Source organism: Danio aesculapii, chromosome 3, assembly GCF_903798145.1.
Source record: "Danio aesculapii chromosome 3, fDanAes4.1, whole genome shotgun sequence".
NCBI classification, from domain to species: Eukaryota; Metazoa; Chordata; class Actinopteri; order Cypriniformes; family Danionidae; genus Danio; species Danio aesculapii.
In genome coordinates, this window is record NC_079437.1 from 50,389,055 (window position 1) to 50,406,766 (window position 17,712).

General features: G+C 36.0%; 1 protein-coding gene across 1 annotated transcript in view; it reads right to left on the bottom strand.

Moving 5' to 3' along the window:
• Positions 1-17,712, bottom strand: part of LOC130221640 (potassium channel subfamily T member 2) — a 231,886-nt gene that overhangs the window by 110,571 nt on the left and 103,603 nt on the right. Inside the window, exons 8-12 of the mRNA XM_056454198.1 lie at positions 16,918-17,001; positions 16,514-16,608; positions 10,111-10,291; positions 2,212-2,376; positions 1,847-1,983 (exon numbers count right to left, since the gene is read on the bottom strand). Of these exons, the coding sequence (XP_056310173.1) occupies positions 1,847-1,983; positions 2,212-2,376; positions 10,111-10,291; positions 16,514-16,608; positions 16,918-17,001 (662 nt within the window). The remainder of the gene's footprint in view (positions 1-1,846; positions 1,984-2,211; positions 2,377-10,110; positions 10,292-16,513; positions 16,609-16,917; positions 17,002-17,712) is intronic.

Below are 17,712 nucleotides of genomic sequence, written 5' to 3' on the forward strand. Positions count from 1 at the left end.
GTGTCAGTTGGCATGTCTGTGTGGAGTTTCCTTGTTTGCATGGGTTTCCTCTGGGTGCTCAGGTTTCCCTCACAAGTCCAAAGACATGTGGTACAGGGGAATTGGGTATGCTAAAAAAAAAAAATTGACCGAAGTGTATGAGTGTGTATGGATGTTTCCCAGTGATGGGTTGCGGCTAGAAGGGCATCCTCTGCATAAAACATATGCTGGATAAGTTGGTGGTTCATTCTGCTGTGGTGACTCCAGATTAATAAAGGGACTAAGCCAAAAAGAAAATGAATGAATGAATGAATGAGATATCCAAGTAAAAAACCTAATTCAAACATTTAATCTGGTGTTTTCTTTTAAAAACGTCTGGTCGTTATCAGCGCGCAATGAATCTTGGGACGTTTAAGGCCATGATGATGCAGCACACTTCGAATGTATTCTTCAAAGGATGCAGCCTCTGAAATGAGATACACCTTATATCTGTGGTCTGGAGGTATTATAAAGTTGATGACTACAACATTGCCATAGCAAACTGTAAGATATGTAAACTTGGTGATATTTGTTTATATATTTATTTTTTTATTTTATTTACTGTTGCGCTAAAGTCCAAAAGTGAAGAATTGTGTTATTTATTAGAAATGTTATTTATTACTTGGTTGTTTAAGCTATCTCACAGAAGTATCTGTTTGTTAACAGAGTTGTTGAATGTTAAAATAAGGGGAATTAAATAAAAAAATAAGGAACATCCTGAATCTGTTTCTTCACTCTTTATTCTTTTTTATGCATTATAGAAGTTTCGGATATGGTTTTGGTATCGGTAGATACTCAAAATCAAATCACTCAGACTTGAGGGCAAATAAACCTTATCGGGACATCCCTAGCTATTGCAGGCTAAGCGGTCAACTTGCTAGCTGGAGTCTAACTGATAACCTAAAGAAACTGAAATGTTTCATTTCACCTTTTAAGCTTTGATAATGTAATGTGATAAATAAATAAAATAATAATTATCATATTGTCTTGATTAACTAAATTTCATGGACATGATTTTGAACTAGTTAAATGACAAAAATAATTTGCTGCTCTGAGTTTTCAACATATTATTCTATACTATCAGCACATACTATTATTTTTATTAAAAATTAAAATATTACTGAAACATTATAGAAATCGTCATTGTTTACTGTTTTTCTTTATTTATGTATTGCCTTATATGTATTTGAAATATCTTTGAACAAGTTTATGGGCTTTATATATGTAAAAGTTTCTAAATATGTATGTATAATTATTAAATATAAATAATAAAACACTATTAAGAATATATTCACTATATAATCCCAACTTTAGAACAAAATTACCTACAAATTACATTTTTCTTTACAACTTGCAGGATTTAAGCACATCTTTATGTAATGTCATAATTCTTTTCCCTTTGAAATGTGCTTTAAGAGAATTGTGATATTGTGATATTATGATAAACTAAAAATAAACTTTTTTTTATCATTTCTAGTCATTTCTATAGATACTTCTATCTCATGTATTTTAAAAAAATACACATCGAATAAGTATACCTAATTAAAACATAACAAAAATACTTAACATTAATGTTCGTACAAATATTAATGATTTGGCATTATTACACTGTTTTGACAGTCATAATATGTTGTTTTAAGAGACTCTCAAGTACTCTTAAGTTAGTCTTTTTCAACATTATTACATTGTCTTCAAGTACATTTTTAAAAATATGTGTACTTTTGACATCTGAAGTACTCATCAAGATTTGAAGTGCACATTCATACCCTGCAAGTAAGCACAGTTGTTCACCACTTCAGGTAATTAGTGTTTACTCAGCGGGTCTTACTTTGCCCTCATTAGGTCCTGGTCTTTGAGTGCAGACCCCTGCAGGTAAATGACCCTCTGTGCCCACAGTGGGATATGAAGAACCCTCCGCACCTGGACATCCATTTCAGCGGGACACAAGATGACCACATAGTAATCCTGCACATGAGGAGCTCCAGTTAGCAAAAAATTAGGTCAGACAGACACCGCAAGACAACGAAACCCAGATCATTCACACATAAATAGCTTGGTTAAATTAAATTGATGTTCAGTTAATCCTATGACAAGAGCCTTAGCTTCTAGCACTTCTGAAGAGGATTAAGCAGTGCACAGCAGGCAGCCTGGGATCAAATTAGCATGAACATACGCACATTTACATCAACCTACCTGCAGTCTAGGGTGAGCGAAGAACTCGTTGAGGAAGTCCATGAGCAGGTCTATCTTGAGACAGCTGACACATAACACTACATGCTTCTCAGTCTGAGCACGGTAACGGCTGTAGTTTCCTCCAGACTTCTGTCGCTCCATCCATAGGAAGGCCAGCTGCTCAAACTAAGGGATGTTAAAGTGCAAAAAAAGTCATTAAGACAGTTGTAAAATGAGGCTTTAGCTGTGTTATTGTGTGTTAGTTTCCATTAGATCACGTGTCAAGCTCAGTCTTTAATCAGCTTCCAGCTGTGTGAGTGTAATCATTGGTGATCCGGAAACAGGTGTGTGTGAGGTGCATAATGGCATTTGTTTGTTAAATTGCCATATGTATAGTTCTCCAGCAATCTGCACAGGCTAGATCACTGGTGATCCTGACACAAACTCAGTTCCTGGAGAGCCACAGCTCTGCACAGTTTAGCTTTAACCCTAATTAAACACACATAATCAAACTAATTGAGCCCTCAGGCTTGTTTGAAACCCACAGGTAAGTGTGTTAAAGCAGAGTTGGAACTAAACTGTGAAGGGCTGCAGCCCTAAGTAAGTAAGTGAGTCTGACACCTCTGCATCAGATAATAAACTTAGAGTAAAAATAGATTTGTCTTTTGCACAAAGACAAAAAACAAAAAAAAATTATTTTAAAACTGATCCCTGCAAACACACAATATTTTACAAAAATTAAAAATAAATAAAAAAATCTACAAAAAAACAAACAAAAAAAAAAAAACCCTGATATGGCGAAAGGGATAGCACCAACAAAAACAAAATAACAAACTGTGCTTGTTTACTCATCGTCCACTTGTTCCAAACGTATTTTAATGTTTAGTTTTGCTTTGTTTTTAACAACAGAAGCTTATTTGAACATTTTATTTTGAACAGTGTTGGGTATCTGTAGTCACTTACATTCCAGTACTTTTTGGAATTATTTCTGTTTTCACTCTAAAAAGTTGGAAATTGTACCAAAATAGCAACCTTTTTTAAGAAGGAGCACTATTGTAAGATACCTATTGTAGCACAACAGTACGGTACTTAAGGGTGAAGGTAGACTAGAGAATTGTCACATGCACACACAACAAGCCAGGGAAATTAACCATGGTTGACTTGGAAGGAGAAGGAATTCTTAGGTACCAATGGTGAAAAAGAGTGCAAAGGGAACTTGATGGCATGGCTAAAAACAAAAAGCCACAAACAGCCACGTGGCAAGAAACAAGAACAGGGTTTGCTGTATGTCCTCCATTGTTGTTTACGGCTTTCTTCTTTGCGCAGGAATGACGTTGGTTGCTACTTTCAGCGGTAGCCTATACCACACCTACCAAGTAATCGTACTCAGTAGATGATAATGCCATTTTGTTTAGAAACACTTCACATCTCTATACAAACAGTTTGTTAATCCAAAATTACTACTTTGGTTGGTAAGTATGGCACATTCCTATAGACTGAACTTGGAATACACATGCACATCATGCTACAGATGTCACAGTAGGTTACAATAAAATAGTAACAGTTTTATTTCCCAATTCTTAACATTAGCGTTAGCATTTTCATGCTCCAAAACACTGTACATGAATGGCCATGCAAGCACAAAATCATTTCAGTATTTTTGAAAAAGTTGTTTTTGAACAAACCAATTGCTTGAATGATTCAACGGCTAACTGTTGAAGACATTGTTGTAACACTGTAACCTGTACAAAGAGTCTGAAAGTTTAAAGACTCCTGGCTTGTGTCCTCACTGCCCTACCAGACAATGATTTTGCAGACAGTGTTTGCACAGAAGGACATCTCCTAAAACTTACTGAACTGAGTGTTTGTGAATATATTGAATTGTTTGTGTAGATACATAATGGCTGTTGTTGTAGATTGTGTGGGTGATATTGGCAGTGAGCTTCTTTTATATGTTCCTCTATAAATGCCCTTCAGACGCATGTTTGTTTGAAAGTGGGTGTAAATGTCTGCTTTGCTCCTGGTATTGAGTACATAAAGGGATTCTCAGCTAAGATTCAGATGTTTTATAGTTGAAATGGTCCAATTATGTACGTACGTACGTACGTATGTACGTATGTATGTATGTATGTATGTATGTATGTATGTATGTATGTATGTATGTATGTATGTATGTACGATATTTTATATAACGATATTTTAATTCATCGTTCAACTAAAATCTTGAATCATCTTTGCGCAAATTACAGTTGCAACACTCATCCTTTATAAATGTTCCTTAAGTGAAGGGTTTCCCGTGCTGTGCGATTAGCTGAGCTATCTCATAACTAGCCAGCGTAGAATTTTCCCCAGCCTTGTGCCTCGAGACAATCCTGTCTCGGAGATCTACAGACAATTCCTTTGTCTTCATGCTTAGTTTGTGCTTTCACATGCACTGTCAACCCTGGGACCTTATATAGAAAGGTGTGTGCCTTTTCAAATCATGTCCAATCAACTGAATTGACCACAGGTTAACTCAAATTAAGCTGCTGACACATCTTAAGAATGATCAGTGGAAACTGAATGCACCTGAGCTCAATTTAGAGCTTCACGGCAAAGGCTTTGAATACTTATGTATATGTGATTTTTCAGGTTTTTTATTTTTAATAAATTTGCAACAATTAAATTTTTTTTTTTTTTTCACATTGTCATTATGGGGTATTGTGTGTAGAATTTTGAGGAAATAAATGAATTCTATCCATATTGGAATAATGCTGTAAAATAAAATAAAAAAAATCTGGAACAAGTGAAGCGCTATGAATACTTTCTGGATGCACTGTACTGTATATGTAATTGCCAAAGCATGCTATTGGCAGAACTACACTACACAAGCCACACAGATCATGATGAACACAAACAGAAGTGAAGGCCAGGGGTCTGTTCTTCGTACGTGGATTACTCAATTAGCAGTTAGCTTTCGTTCCTCAAAACTCATCCGAGAATTGTTGTCAGAGCAACAGTTCTGATAGCTCAAACCTGCTCGAGAGCAGGCTCATTTCATGTAAACAGGATTAGATTAGGTCTTTTCAAGCAAAGATAATTCTGAAAGAATGTACCAAATGCTGATATTTTCTTACAGTAGTAACCTATAGGTTATTTACACTTGAGAAAATAATAAAATAGTTTTAAACATGTATATATCCATTTATAATTTCTAATAATTAGTAATATTTAATATAAAATAATTAATATTTATGTTTATAAACATATAACTTTTAATATATATATATATATATATATATATATATATATATATATATATATATATATATATATATATATATATATATATATATATATATTAACTTATGCAATTTGCACTCTGAAATAAAAATAAAAAACGGATCAAAGAGAAAATGTATTAATATTCACTTTTTATATATAAATGCATACTATTTTAAGGTACCGACCCAGCTTTACAATTTCTATAAGATAATAGACATGCACAATCATCAACCGTTTTTTGTTTGTTTGTTTTATAAAGGAATAATAATATATGCAGTTATGCACGTTTTGACAGCTAATATGACGGTGGTTTGATGCTTTGCAGAAGTTGCAAACACCTTTACCGATATCAAAATGCTTTTTGATGCAAAATTAATTTAAATTAGCTGATTAAGAAACTTAAATATCCTGGGCTACTATAATAAAGATTATCCACTCTAAAACGTAAAACTAAATAAATTGCTAAATACTCTTGACACATGAAAGTGTAAAGCTTGCAGCTCAAAATTAATCATATTTAACAAACCGTTTACTGCGAATTTTATGTAATTTTGCTCACATGGATAATTGAATATTAATCAGATGATGTCATTATGTTGCTGTGCCGTCAGCCAATCGCTGCATTGCTGATCATGATTTCGAGGATCGATAGATCTGTTCTTCACAACACACGCAGCGATCTCAGATCAGTCCATCCTGTCATTTTATTCTGAGTCGCGAATTTGTTTGAAGAACCAAATTAGCCAGAGATCAGTTATCAAGATTAAAAGATCCAGGATCTGCCAAATCATCTTAGATCATTTAAGCAAGGAACGAAGAAAGGACCCCAGATTCTCAGATACTGGTTGCCTTGTGCACTGGGCTTGTATTGCTTGTGCAGATATGGCTGTTGTTGTGTTTTGTGTGGGTGATATTGGCAGTGAAGTTCTTTTATAAATCCTGATCCTGTATAAAAGAGCTCAGATGCATGTTTGATAGCAGGCATAAAAGTCTGGAAAAAAATGCTCTGCTCCTGGTGCATAAAAAGATTACTGCTAAGATTCGAGGGACTTGGTGGTAATGTCTGCTATTCAGTAGCTTTCAGGCAAAGGGCATTTGGGGATTGAGATTTGGCACTGTTTAATTGCAGCATGAATGAAAAACTCATTGCGATGTGTGCACAGGGAGCGATAGGATCCTGCGGCTGCTGTCAGTCTGTGTGGTGGGATGACTCTCAGCGGGCCATGAGCCATACTGGAGATTTCCCCAGTCAGGCCAGAGACAAACACGGCTCGGCCGTAACTCTCACACCCCAGCTGTGTGTGGGGGGCAGCAGTAAATGTCAGTTGGTATTTGTGGATGAAAAGAGTAGGAGGGCCTCGCTGGAGTCACTGCCATTTCCTGTGTGGAGGAAACATACCAGCTTCCCAAAGAGGACGCAGGCAGGGAAGCCCTCACATCACACATGAAAGACAAGCACGCTCTCATCTCATTCTCTCCTCAGCCCCGCGGGAGGCTGCCGCTCGTGAGTCAGTGTGTGTGTGAGATTGTTTGGGTGAGTGTGTGTCAGTATTACCAGGTATATGTTGAAGTGGGATGTGAAACGTGTTTCATTAAAGCGCTGTGTACATGGAAGCGCCTCTCTGTGTACGTTCGGGCACACGTGCGTGCGCTTGTGTGTGTCAGACTGTGAAAATCACCAGCTGTGTCGCATCTCACTGGGCCTTCAGCACAAAAGTGATTCGACTCAGTGCTTTTGTCATCCCAGCCACATATTATTTGCATAAAATGTCAGAATCTCGAAAGTAAAAGCTGAAAACCTTGCATGAAAGAGCAATGCAGATTTGCTGCTGAGGAAAATGAGAAAGTCAAGATAAAAACTTTCTTTCATTCACTTACTTTCATTCACTGTGAATCTTCCATTGTAATGCAAGATATTTGAACTTGTACTTTAAAGTTGTTCATGAAAACTGAACAAAAGTTTGATGTGAATATCAAGTGATTTTTGCTTAATCCCACCAGTTGTGATCGCTTCTTTTTTCTTATTTCTGAAAGCTATAAAAGCAACAGAGGGACATTGGAAATTTGTGCTTCAGCCTACATTTTTTGTACAACTACAAAAACATACTTCTACTTTTGTAGCTTCTAATGGCCTGTTTCCACTGAGTGGTACGATTTGGTTAGGGTCAAACCGTACCATTCAGTAACAGTTTTTGGATACCCGTTCCAAAGGGTACCTAGCACAACAAAAGGGTACCAAAAGGCGGAGCTTGACACGCAGTTGAACGCTATTGGTTTACAGAGAAACGTCACTAGTGCGTGCACAAGCCAGGAGAATGAAAACAAAGAAAGCGCCATTTTTAAATACACAGCCGAGAAATTACACCATAATAATATACAGTATGCATAAAATAACAAGCCATGTTTGACCCAAGCTCAAACAAACCTTGCCGTCATCTTGATGAACAGCCACAAATCCAAGAAGATAAAGCTGTTGTTGTTTATGAGGTTTCATTTTTCCAAAAGAGCTCGCGATCGCTCGCTGCACTTCTATATTTGAAATAACAAATTTCTTGACCTGAAGATAATAATGTGCATGTGAAGTGATTTTGTCATCAAACACGAGTGTGAAGCACAAAAGAACAAAGGAATAGCCTCAAAAAACAAAGGAGCAAATGATTCTTTTAGCAACCTTAAACATGAACAAACTGCCATGTTTAATTATTGTCATTGCCTTTAAGACTATCATGAACTCTCAATGAACAATCAATGACAGGATTACTTTTTAAAAAGATGTTAATGTTACATTCTGGTGAAGAATAAAGATGAGAGACATTTGTACTGACTGTGTTTCGTATTGTTTTCGAACCCAAATAAAAAAAAAATAAAAAACTGCTTTTATTCTAGCCAAAATAAAATAAATAAGACTTTCTTATGTGATCAAAATTTCTTTCCACAAGAAAAAATACTATCAGACATACTGTAAATATTTTCCTGCTCTGTTAAACATCATTTAGGAAATATTAAAAAAATAAAAATTCAAAGGGGGGCTAATAATTCTGACTTCAACTGTATATGTATATATATATATATATATATATATATATATATATATATATATATATATATATATATATATATATATATATATATATATATATATATATAAACCACAGATGTTATATTTATTATTTATATATACAAGTATTTATGTATGTAAAGCATTTGTTTAGTATAAAGTGCTTCCAATACGATATATGAACTTCAAGCAAGAATGTCGTCGACTGCAGCTTTCTGCCAAACACCATGCCCACCAAAAGTACCATTGGTACTCTTTGACTGTGGAGACACAAGCCTGATAAAGGTGACCCGTACCGAACCATGCTGTACCCTACTGTACGACTTCGAAGAATCTGGCCAAAAGTAAAATAAATGCCACGGGATGTATGAAGGTGAAAACTTTGCTTTTCACACTAGTTATAGTAACAGGGTCATACTATCAACAAATAAATGGTTATTGTTGTGTAATTCTTTGTGCAACGCAAAATATACCACAAAACAACTTAACAGTGAGTACTTTTACATGAGCACCAAGAGTCTACCATGTAAACTGTGATTTTTGATGACCTTAATCTGACTAAAGTCATAGTTGAACTAAACAGAAATTGAATTAAGACATGTGGAGTATGCCGATTTTATTATTGAAGTGCAGTAAAGACATTTAAACAACTTAATCAAACTATTACCTTTTTTTTTTCGGATTTTGCGACAGAATAGTCTATACACACACGGTTGTATGACACTATTCTCTGCATCTACCAAGTCTGTGATGCACCACAGACACTTGAATCACAAAATATGGAGTTTTTTCCCCCCATATGCGGTATCAAATTCCATTAAAACAACACTCTTCCAGCAGTTAATACTCGCATCCAATATTTCGTTTGTCATGGGGGGCATTCATGAAATCTTCCTGAGTGAAAATGAAAGTGCCAAACTGCAGTTAAAGACAACAAATTAAAAATGAAACATCTAAAATTACATGAAACTCCAGAGGAAATGCGGATAGTGTGGTGATGCAATGACATTAATCGAATTATGTGCTATAACTTGTAAAACGGGATCATAAAAAAAGAACATTCAAAAAGCAACTCATGTAAACACCTTAATCATATTATTGTCTTATTCAGATTAAGGCAAACAATTCAATTACTGATGTCCATGTACATGTAGTCAGTGTCTATGATGGATATAAACAACTTTTGTGATGTAGTCAGTTTGCTTGGCAGCTCAATGTCTACAGTGTTCAGGAGTCTAGTGAAGCACGGTTCCACAAAAGAGATAAAAGCAATGTAAAATCAATGTAAAGCTATGTGGCTGTGATGGACGTCCCCTTGCAATTGCTTTTGAAAAAAATATTGGTTGGGTTTAGTCAAGGTTTACGCTGGTCTGTGTATTTTTTACGACAATCCCTGATTTCTTGTGGACATGAACAAAACTATGTGTATTGACACATATAATAAAAAAAAAACCTAGATAACCTATTTCAGATTTGCAAAAATGTATGCAGCGCCCTCTAGAAGATGTGTCACCTGAAACATCATGAAATGTACCAACATATTATGTTTTTATATATCGAAAGAGAGTTGTAATGGTCAAAGTGTTTGTTTTTTTCACCTGTATTGGCAGAACTATAAGAGCCACACAGATCATGATGACCACCAGCAGCTGAGAAGGCCAGATCTGAGGTGTGACGTCTCCAAAGCCCACCGTGGAGAAGGTGACGACACAGAAATACAGAGAGTCAAAAAGCGTCAGGTTGTTTCCAGCTCGTTCCAAGTGCTGAATACCACAAATACTGGAAAACAGAGAGAAAAGGGTGCAAGAACAGCTCAAATAAAGGCATAGTTCAGTTCACGCAATTCAAGGTGGTACAAACCTGTATCATTTTATGTTATTTTTAAAGCTTTTTATGAAGGCTGAAACAGAGTGTCAGGACTTGACACTAGTCATAGTGTCCGGGGACTTGTCATGTCTTTGTTCTGAATGTGCGCTTTTGAACATGAGGCTTGTGTTCTCTTGTATTTGTAACACCATACTGACTTGTCCTGGTGTTCTTGTAGTTTGTCTGCTGTTCAGCCTCAGCACTCCTGTCAAGTTGGTTTCAGTTTTGGATTGGCATCAGGACTTGAACAACTTTGTTGCATATGTGAGTGCACGGTAAGTGTTGTTTCATTTATCATGTGTTTGTGTCTTGTGTTGCTGTTGTGTGTAGCAGTCTAGGTGCCACAGGTTGGAGAACCATAGCACTGCACTCTGTCCTCACACATCTGGACAATAAAAACACTTATGCACGAATGCTATTTGTTGACTTCAGCTCAGCATTCAACAGTGTCATACCCTCTAAGTTACTAATCAAACTTAGAGACCTGGATATCGACACGTCTCTCTGCAACTTTGTTATGGACTTTCTGACTAACAGACCTCAGAATGTTAGATCAGGTCACATCTGTTCCACCACCATCACACTCAACACTGGTGTACCAAAGGGCTGTGTGCTGAGCCCCTTCCTCTACTCCCTTTTTACCACTGACTGTAGGCCTGTGAACAGATCCAACACCATCATCAAATTTGCAGATGACACCACAGTGATTGGTCTAATCAGCAATAATGATGAGACTGCCTACAGGGAGGAGATACAGCATCTGGCCACTTGGTGCACCGGCAATAATCTGCTCCTTAACACCAACAAGACCAAGGAGCTCATTGTGGACTTTAGGAAGGGACGAACAGGCTCACATGATCCCATCCACATTAATGGGATGGCCGTTGAGCCTGTCTCATCCTTCAAGTTCCTGGGGACCCACATCTCAAAGGACCTTTCCTGGACCACCAACACCTCCAGCCTGGTCAAGAAGGCTCACCAGCGCCTATTTTTCTTGAGGCAACTTAGGAAGAACCGGCTTTCATCAGCTGTCTTGGTGAACTTCTACCACTGCACAATAGAAAGCATCCTGACCAACTGCGTCACTGTCTGGTATGGAAGCTGCTCTTTTGCTGAGCGTAAGGCACTGCAGCGGGCCGTGAAAACTGCCCAACGTCTCCCTTTTGAACTCTGCCCCTCACTGACTCGTTTGCCCCCCAATACACCCCCCACTCTCCTCTAACTTATACTTCTCACAATCACTGCACTGTTTAACATTTACACATTTAAAATTGCACATATTCATTGCACTACATTGCACTGATTCATTTATTTGAACTGTACATACCCACTGCATTTAAAATTTATAATTATGTACACACCCACTGTACATATATATTTGTAATTATGTTGATCTATCTGCAAACTTCTGATTACTAATAGCAACCTGTACATATATTCATTTATTGTAAATCTGTTCATAGCTAATACAACCTGTATATAATGTTCATAGTACATCCATCTGTAAATATCACCATAGTTTTTCTATAACTGCACTTTATAACTTATACCTGTATTCTGCACTTGCTGCTATTGCACTGCTGGTTAGACCTAAACTGCATTTCGTTGCCTTGTACTTGTACATGTGTAATGACAATAAAGTTGAATCTAATCTAATCTAATCTAAACACTGGACGTCCATCGTCCTGCAGGTGTGAGTAGGTCAACGGCAGGTGATCAGGCTGGCTCATGCGATCAATGCAAAGACTTCTATTTGTGCCATGTGCTCTTTATTCTGTCTATTGTCTAGTCCCACCCATCTTGTTCTCTCATTATTAGTTTATCCTGTTCACTTGTCAACTTCTTGATTTGTGCTCCTTATAGCCGCCTCATGTCTGCAGTCCTGTGCCAGTTTGTCAGCAATGTTTCTTTGTGTGGTTTGTTCCTGTCCTGCTCCATTCCTGCCTTGCCAGTACAGTCTACTTTTGTCTTCGAGTTCAGGGGTTCCCAAGCGTTTCAGTCCGCGACCCCAAAAATAACAATGCCAGTGACTCTCAACCCCCAATATCCTCTGAGGTGGTCATAAATATATAAACCTTGCACACAACGGTGCACACATACCAATAGGCCCAAGTCTATTCATTATTTAATTTTGAAGAACGCCACTCTGAGACCATCCTCCATGTTCAGTACATTCACTAAATGTACATGAGTGCCGTAAAGGTGTCCGAAAGTTTAACCTGGTGCTATAAAATCAATGTACTGTGTATTTAATACAACGTAATCATCCCAGGGGTCACAAAAAAACTGAAAGGGTGATGCCTTGTTGGTTTTTACTGTAACTATTAACTACTTTTTTTTCTTTTGTAGGTTATGGATAACATATGGTAATTTTAATAGTTTAATTGAATTAGATTTTTCGAAATCACCAAGTGACCCCCCCCCCACCTCCCCGCCTGGACTTGTGGAGGAAACCCACGCCAACACAGAGAGAACATGCAAACTCTACACAGAAACACCAACTGACCCAGTTAAGGCTCGAACCAGCAACCTTCTTGCTGTGAGGTGATCAAGCTACCCACTGTACAATGCACAGATACTGATGAACAGATATTAATGAACAACAGTCTGGAATCAAGTTTGAAGTGTTTTACAATATAGAGGAAATCAAACATTATATTGCTTCTTTTTGTAATAAATTGTGCTTTAATTAACACATCTTTTGGTACAGAAACGTGTGACATTAAACAATATGTCTACTTGTGTTTCATAGGGGAAAATTATCAGCATATTGGTTTGGATATGACAGTAATTAAATAAAATCTCTGAAAAAACAATTCCTTGAAAGGCTTTTTTAGGTGGACATCTTTGCAGGGATTTGCGTGTGTATGGAAAGCCAGAGGGTTTATATGATCACCGGATGGTTTGGAGCAAAGTGTGATAAACGCGAGCCAAAACACAATAACTGTGTGGTGAGCCATGCGCAAGACAGCTAGATGCGAACCCTGTTTGTGTGCTGTGTGTTGGCAGTCTCAGTGTGTGTGTGTGTATGGTGTGTGTTTGCTCAGTGTTGAAAGGCCGGTTGAGTCAACATGCAGCTGTCAGTGGTGAAAAGGTCATTCATTTCTCTCCCTTCTGGTTTACAAACGCGCCGCTACCCTGCACATTCAGCACCTTCCTGCTATTTACTTCAGAACAAGAGAACACACACACAACATGGTGTTTAATTAATCAGCACTTCGGGAACATCATCCTGTCAAAACCTGACCAGAGGCACAAACACTGCATCTTGCAATCTCCTACTTAAAATGGTTGTATACCTTTTATATTTTGTAGCATTTGACATTTTAACCCCACTAAAACATCTTTTTAGTCTTGTTTTCTCCTGGTATTGCGTTTAAATGCATCTCAGAAAAACTTTATTGAGACTCTTACCTCTAATTAGATTATTCTTTGCATTAATTCTACAAGCGCTCTGAATGCTATGCATTACTATTACTGAATTAACATGCAAATTCTATGAATTTTGTATAATTATATTAATATGAAAACATGACAGAGTATGTATGATGGTCGATCCCTATGTAAATTGTATGAAAAACAAAATGAGATGCAAATATGCAAAAGAAAAACTATATTTGGACCTCCAAATGAGCTGATATCTATCTTTGGTACTTTTTTGTAGTAAAGCAAATAAACGGAACAGCATGATTACAATTTATTGTTGTGTTTTCTACAGATTTTCCAGAATTTTTGCCTAAATTTTAAATTATGGCTGTATGCTTTAAGATTGCTAATATATTTAATACACACACACATAGTAAAGGCACATTCTATTAATAAACAAGCTATGACAAACAGCAGTTATGTTACCATCCAAAGTTCAAATGAAACTTACACAGAAAACTGTAAAAATCACATAATCACATCTGCAGTACAAAAACCAAGTTGCATATTAGCTGTAGTAAACACATCTGACCTGACATAGACAAAATAGTATACTGTGTGTATATATATATATAACACATGCAGTTGAAGTCAGAATTATTAGCCCCCCTTTGAATTTTTAAATATTTCCCAAATGATGGTTAACAGAGCAAAAAAAAATTCACAGTATGTCTGATAATATATTTTTTTTCTTCTGCAGAAAGTGTTATTTGTTTTATTTTGGCTAGAATGAAATAAGTTTTTAATTGTTTAAAAAAAATTTTAAGGTCAAAATTATTAGCCCTTTTAAGCTATGTTTTTTTTTCAATAGTCTACAGAACAAACCATCATCATACAATAACTTGCCTAGTTACTCTAACTTGCCTAGTTAAGCTAATTAACCTAGTTAAGCTATTAAATGTCACTGTAAGCTGTATAGAAGTGTCTTGAAAAATATCTAGTAAAATATTATTTACTGTCATCATGGCAAAGATAAAAGAAATCAGTTATTAGAGATGAGTTATTAAAACTATTATGTATATATATATATATATATATATATGTATATATATATATATATATATATATATATATATATATATATGTGTGTGTGTGTGTGTGTGCGTGTGTGTGTGTGTGTGTGTGCATACACATAAACATCTCCATGGAGCTTTGAATTTCAGATGAACGAATGTCTGAGGGGACTGAAGTGACACAAGAGTGCGTACTTAAAACATATATTTTTTCATTTTTTGGGGTGAACTAACCATATAATATGCAGTGGAATATCAAAATTAATACAAATTAAAGAACTTATTTAATTTGTCTCAATAATGCATTTTATATATATTTTATGAGTTCGGTTTATACATCCAGATGTTTTGTAAAGAAAATGTTTCAGTTTTTTTTTTTATGTATAAAATACAACCAACAATGTGAAGGAATTGTGACATTGCTATTATGGAGCAGCACAACTCTTGTGAACACTGATAATAGTAATTACAAATGTTTTTATCATATTGAAGGATTATGTAACACTAAAGATGGGACTGATGCTGAAAATTCACTTTTTAATCACAGCAATAAATAACATTTTTAAATATATTAAAAATAGAAATAGGTTACTTGAAACTGTAGTAACAATTTATAGTTTTTACTGAATGTTTGGATAAAATAAATGCAACAGACCATTAGAAAAAACCTGATTTGCTATGATTAAAGTACATAATATTTTAAAATTAGGCTCATTCTGAAAATGTACTGCTATATATATTTCTGGAGAGCACCAAATACATGCCAGGAGCTACGCTTTTTGCAGTTTTTGTTTTCGCGAATCCACCAGAGGCAGCTGTGTACAATTTTGAAGATCTCAAATTTCTCTCTCGATTGCTATTCGCGTCTGCTGTTCCACCAGAGGCCGCTGTTGACTGACTGACTGCCTGAATGACTGACTGACTGAAGGATCGACTGACCCACCCTAGTCCATTCCTAAACCCAACCATTAGTGTTTTCAAATGCACCGTGATCAACTCCTCACTGTGTCTCAAGTCCGCCAACGTACATGGCGAGTTAACTGGACAAACTAGTAACAGCGGGAAACCATACCCCCACACAGTAAGCAGCTGGTAAGTGCAAAAAGGAACGCTGTCATTAAAACAAGCTCTACAGGGTTGTAAGACAAAATGCAGCCATACTTACTTCTGGCTACATAATTCAACATCTCTAGAAACGTATATAGGACTACATTTTCAGAAAGAGCCTACTGTATAATGACTGTTTTACAAGTATTCAGCTTAAAGTGCAAGTTAAAGGCTTAACTACACTGAAAAAAATTGTTCAAAGATGATTCCTTGGATTTACTCAATTTTTTTTACGTTAAGTGGTTGTAAACAATTTTTGGGCTGAATTTAAACAAACAAATTAAGTTGAACATTGCTCAATTTAATTTGTTTGTTTAAATTCAACACAAATAAATTGTTTGCAACAGTTTTGCATGCAACACTTTTTTCAGTGTAGGTTAATTACGTTAACTAGGGGGGTTAGGTTTATTAGGCAAGTCATTGGACAACAGTGATTTGTTCATTTCACATGCTAATAATTTTGTCTTCAAAAGATAGAAAGAATGATAGAACCACAAAACTAACCAAACAACAGACAGACAGACAGATACCCTGTATTTTAACAGAAGTCTGATTTACAGAAGTGATGTGTGTTGTGTTTTTCTCTCACCAGGTAAAGATGAGGCAGAGGAGGGTGCTGATGAGGATGAGCACCTGGTTGAACATGGCTGAATGTGTGCGCTGAATCGCTCTGTGCAGGTCATTCTGAAAACAACATGAAGAAGAAACAAAGAGATAAAAGAAGCCAGAGATGAGAGACAGCGAGACGTTTAATAACACAGTACCACTGTGCTCGTGCTTATGATAAAACCCCAAAACAATCATCAAACAGTCTGGCAAATGTGATAACCAGCAAGCAGTCAGCAGCAGAGGACAGATGCAATCAGGAAAATACGACACGTGGAGGAAGTGAGATCCAGATGGAGGAGAAAATGAGAGCTTTGTGATGAAAGTGGATACACACTGACACAATTGCTCTGGAAGAAAGGGCAGAAGATAGGCTCCATTGCTTACAATCATGTTCTCAAGAGCGTGTTTGGCCAGCCAGCAGTTCAGGAAAACAGGAATGAACAAGTTTCTGAGGGAGGGCAAAATCACCTGTTTGGAAAGACAGAGAAAAGCCATAATTTGTTTCAAATCAAAGGGTTTTGAGGCAGTGTGGTTTCTAGCAGTTACTAGTTACGCTATTTGGAAGTGCCAATGTGCCACTGATGAATCTTTCACATACACACAAAACATATTTTAGTTATTCTTAGCATATATATATATATATATATATATATATATATATATATATATATATATATATATATATATATATATATATATATATATATATATATATATATATATATATATATATATATATATAGGCATGATAAAACTTTTATTGCTTTGCTGTCACTGACTACACCCAGCAAACATACAACATAACATGCAGTTCAATTCATGACTGAAATGCTCAATTCAGACCCACTAGTTTATTTTTTGTGATATTTTGCGATAAAAATTACAGATTTTCTGGTGGTAATTGCCAGAAATTTGTGGACAATTTTGCGATTAATATATATATATATATATATATATATATATATATATATATAAATTATATAGATGAAGTCAGTTGAAGTCAGAATTATTAGCCCCCACACTCATTTCTAATAACTGATTTATTTTATCTTTTCCATGATGACAGTGAATAATATTTTACTAGGTATTTTTAAGGCACTTCTATACAGCTAAAAGTTACATTTTAAGGCTTAACTAGGTTAATTAGGTTAACTAGGCAGGTTAGGGTAATTAGGCAAG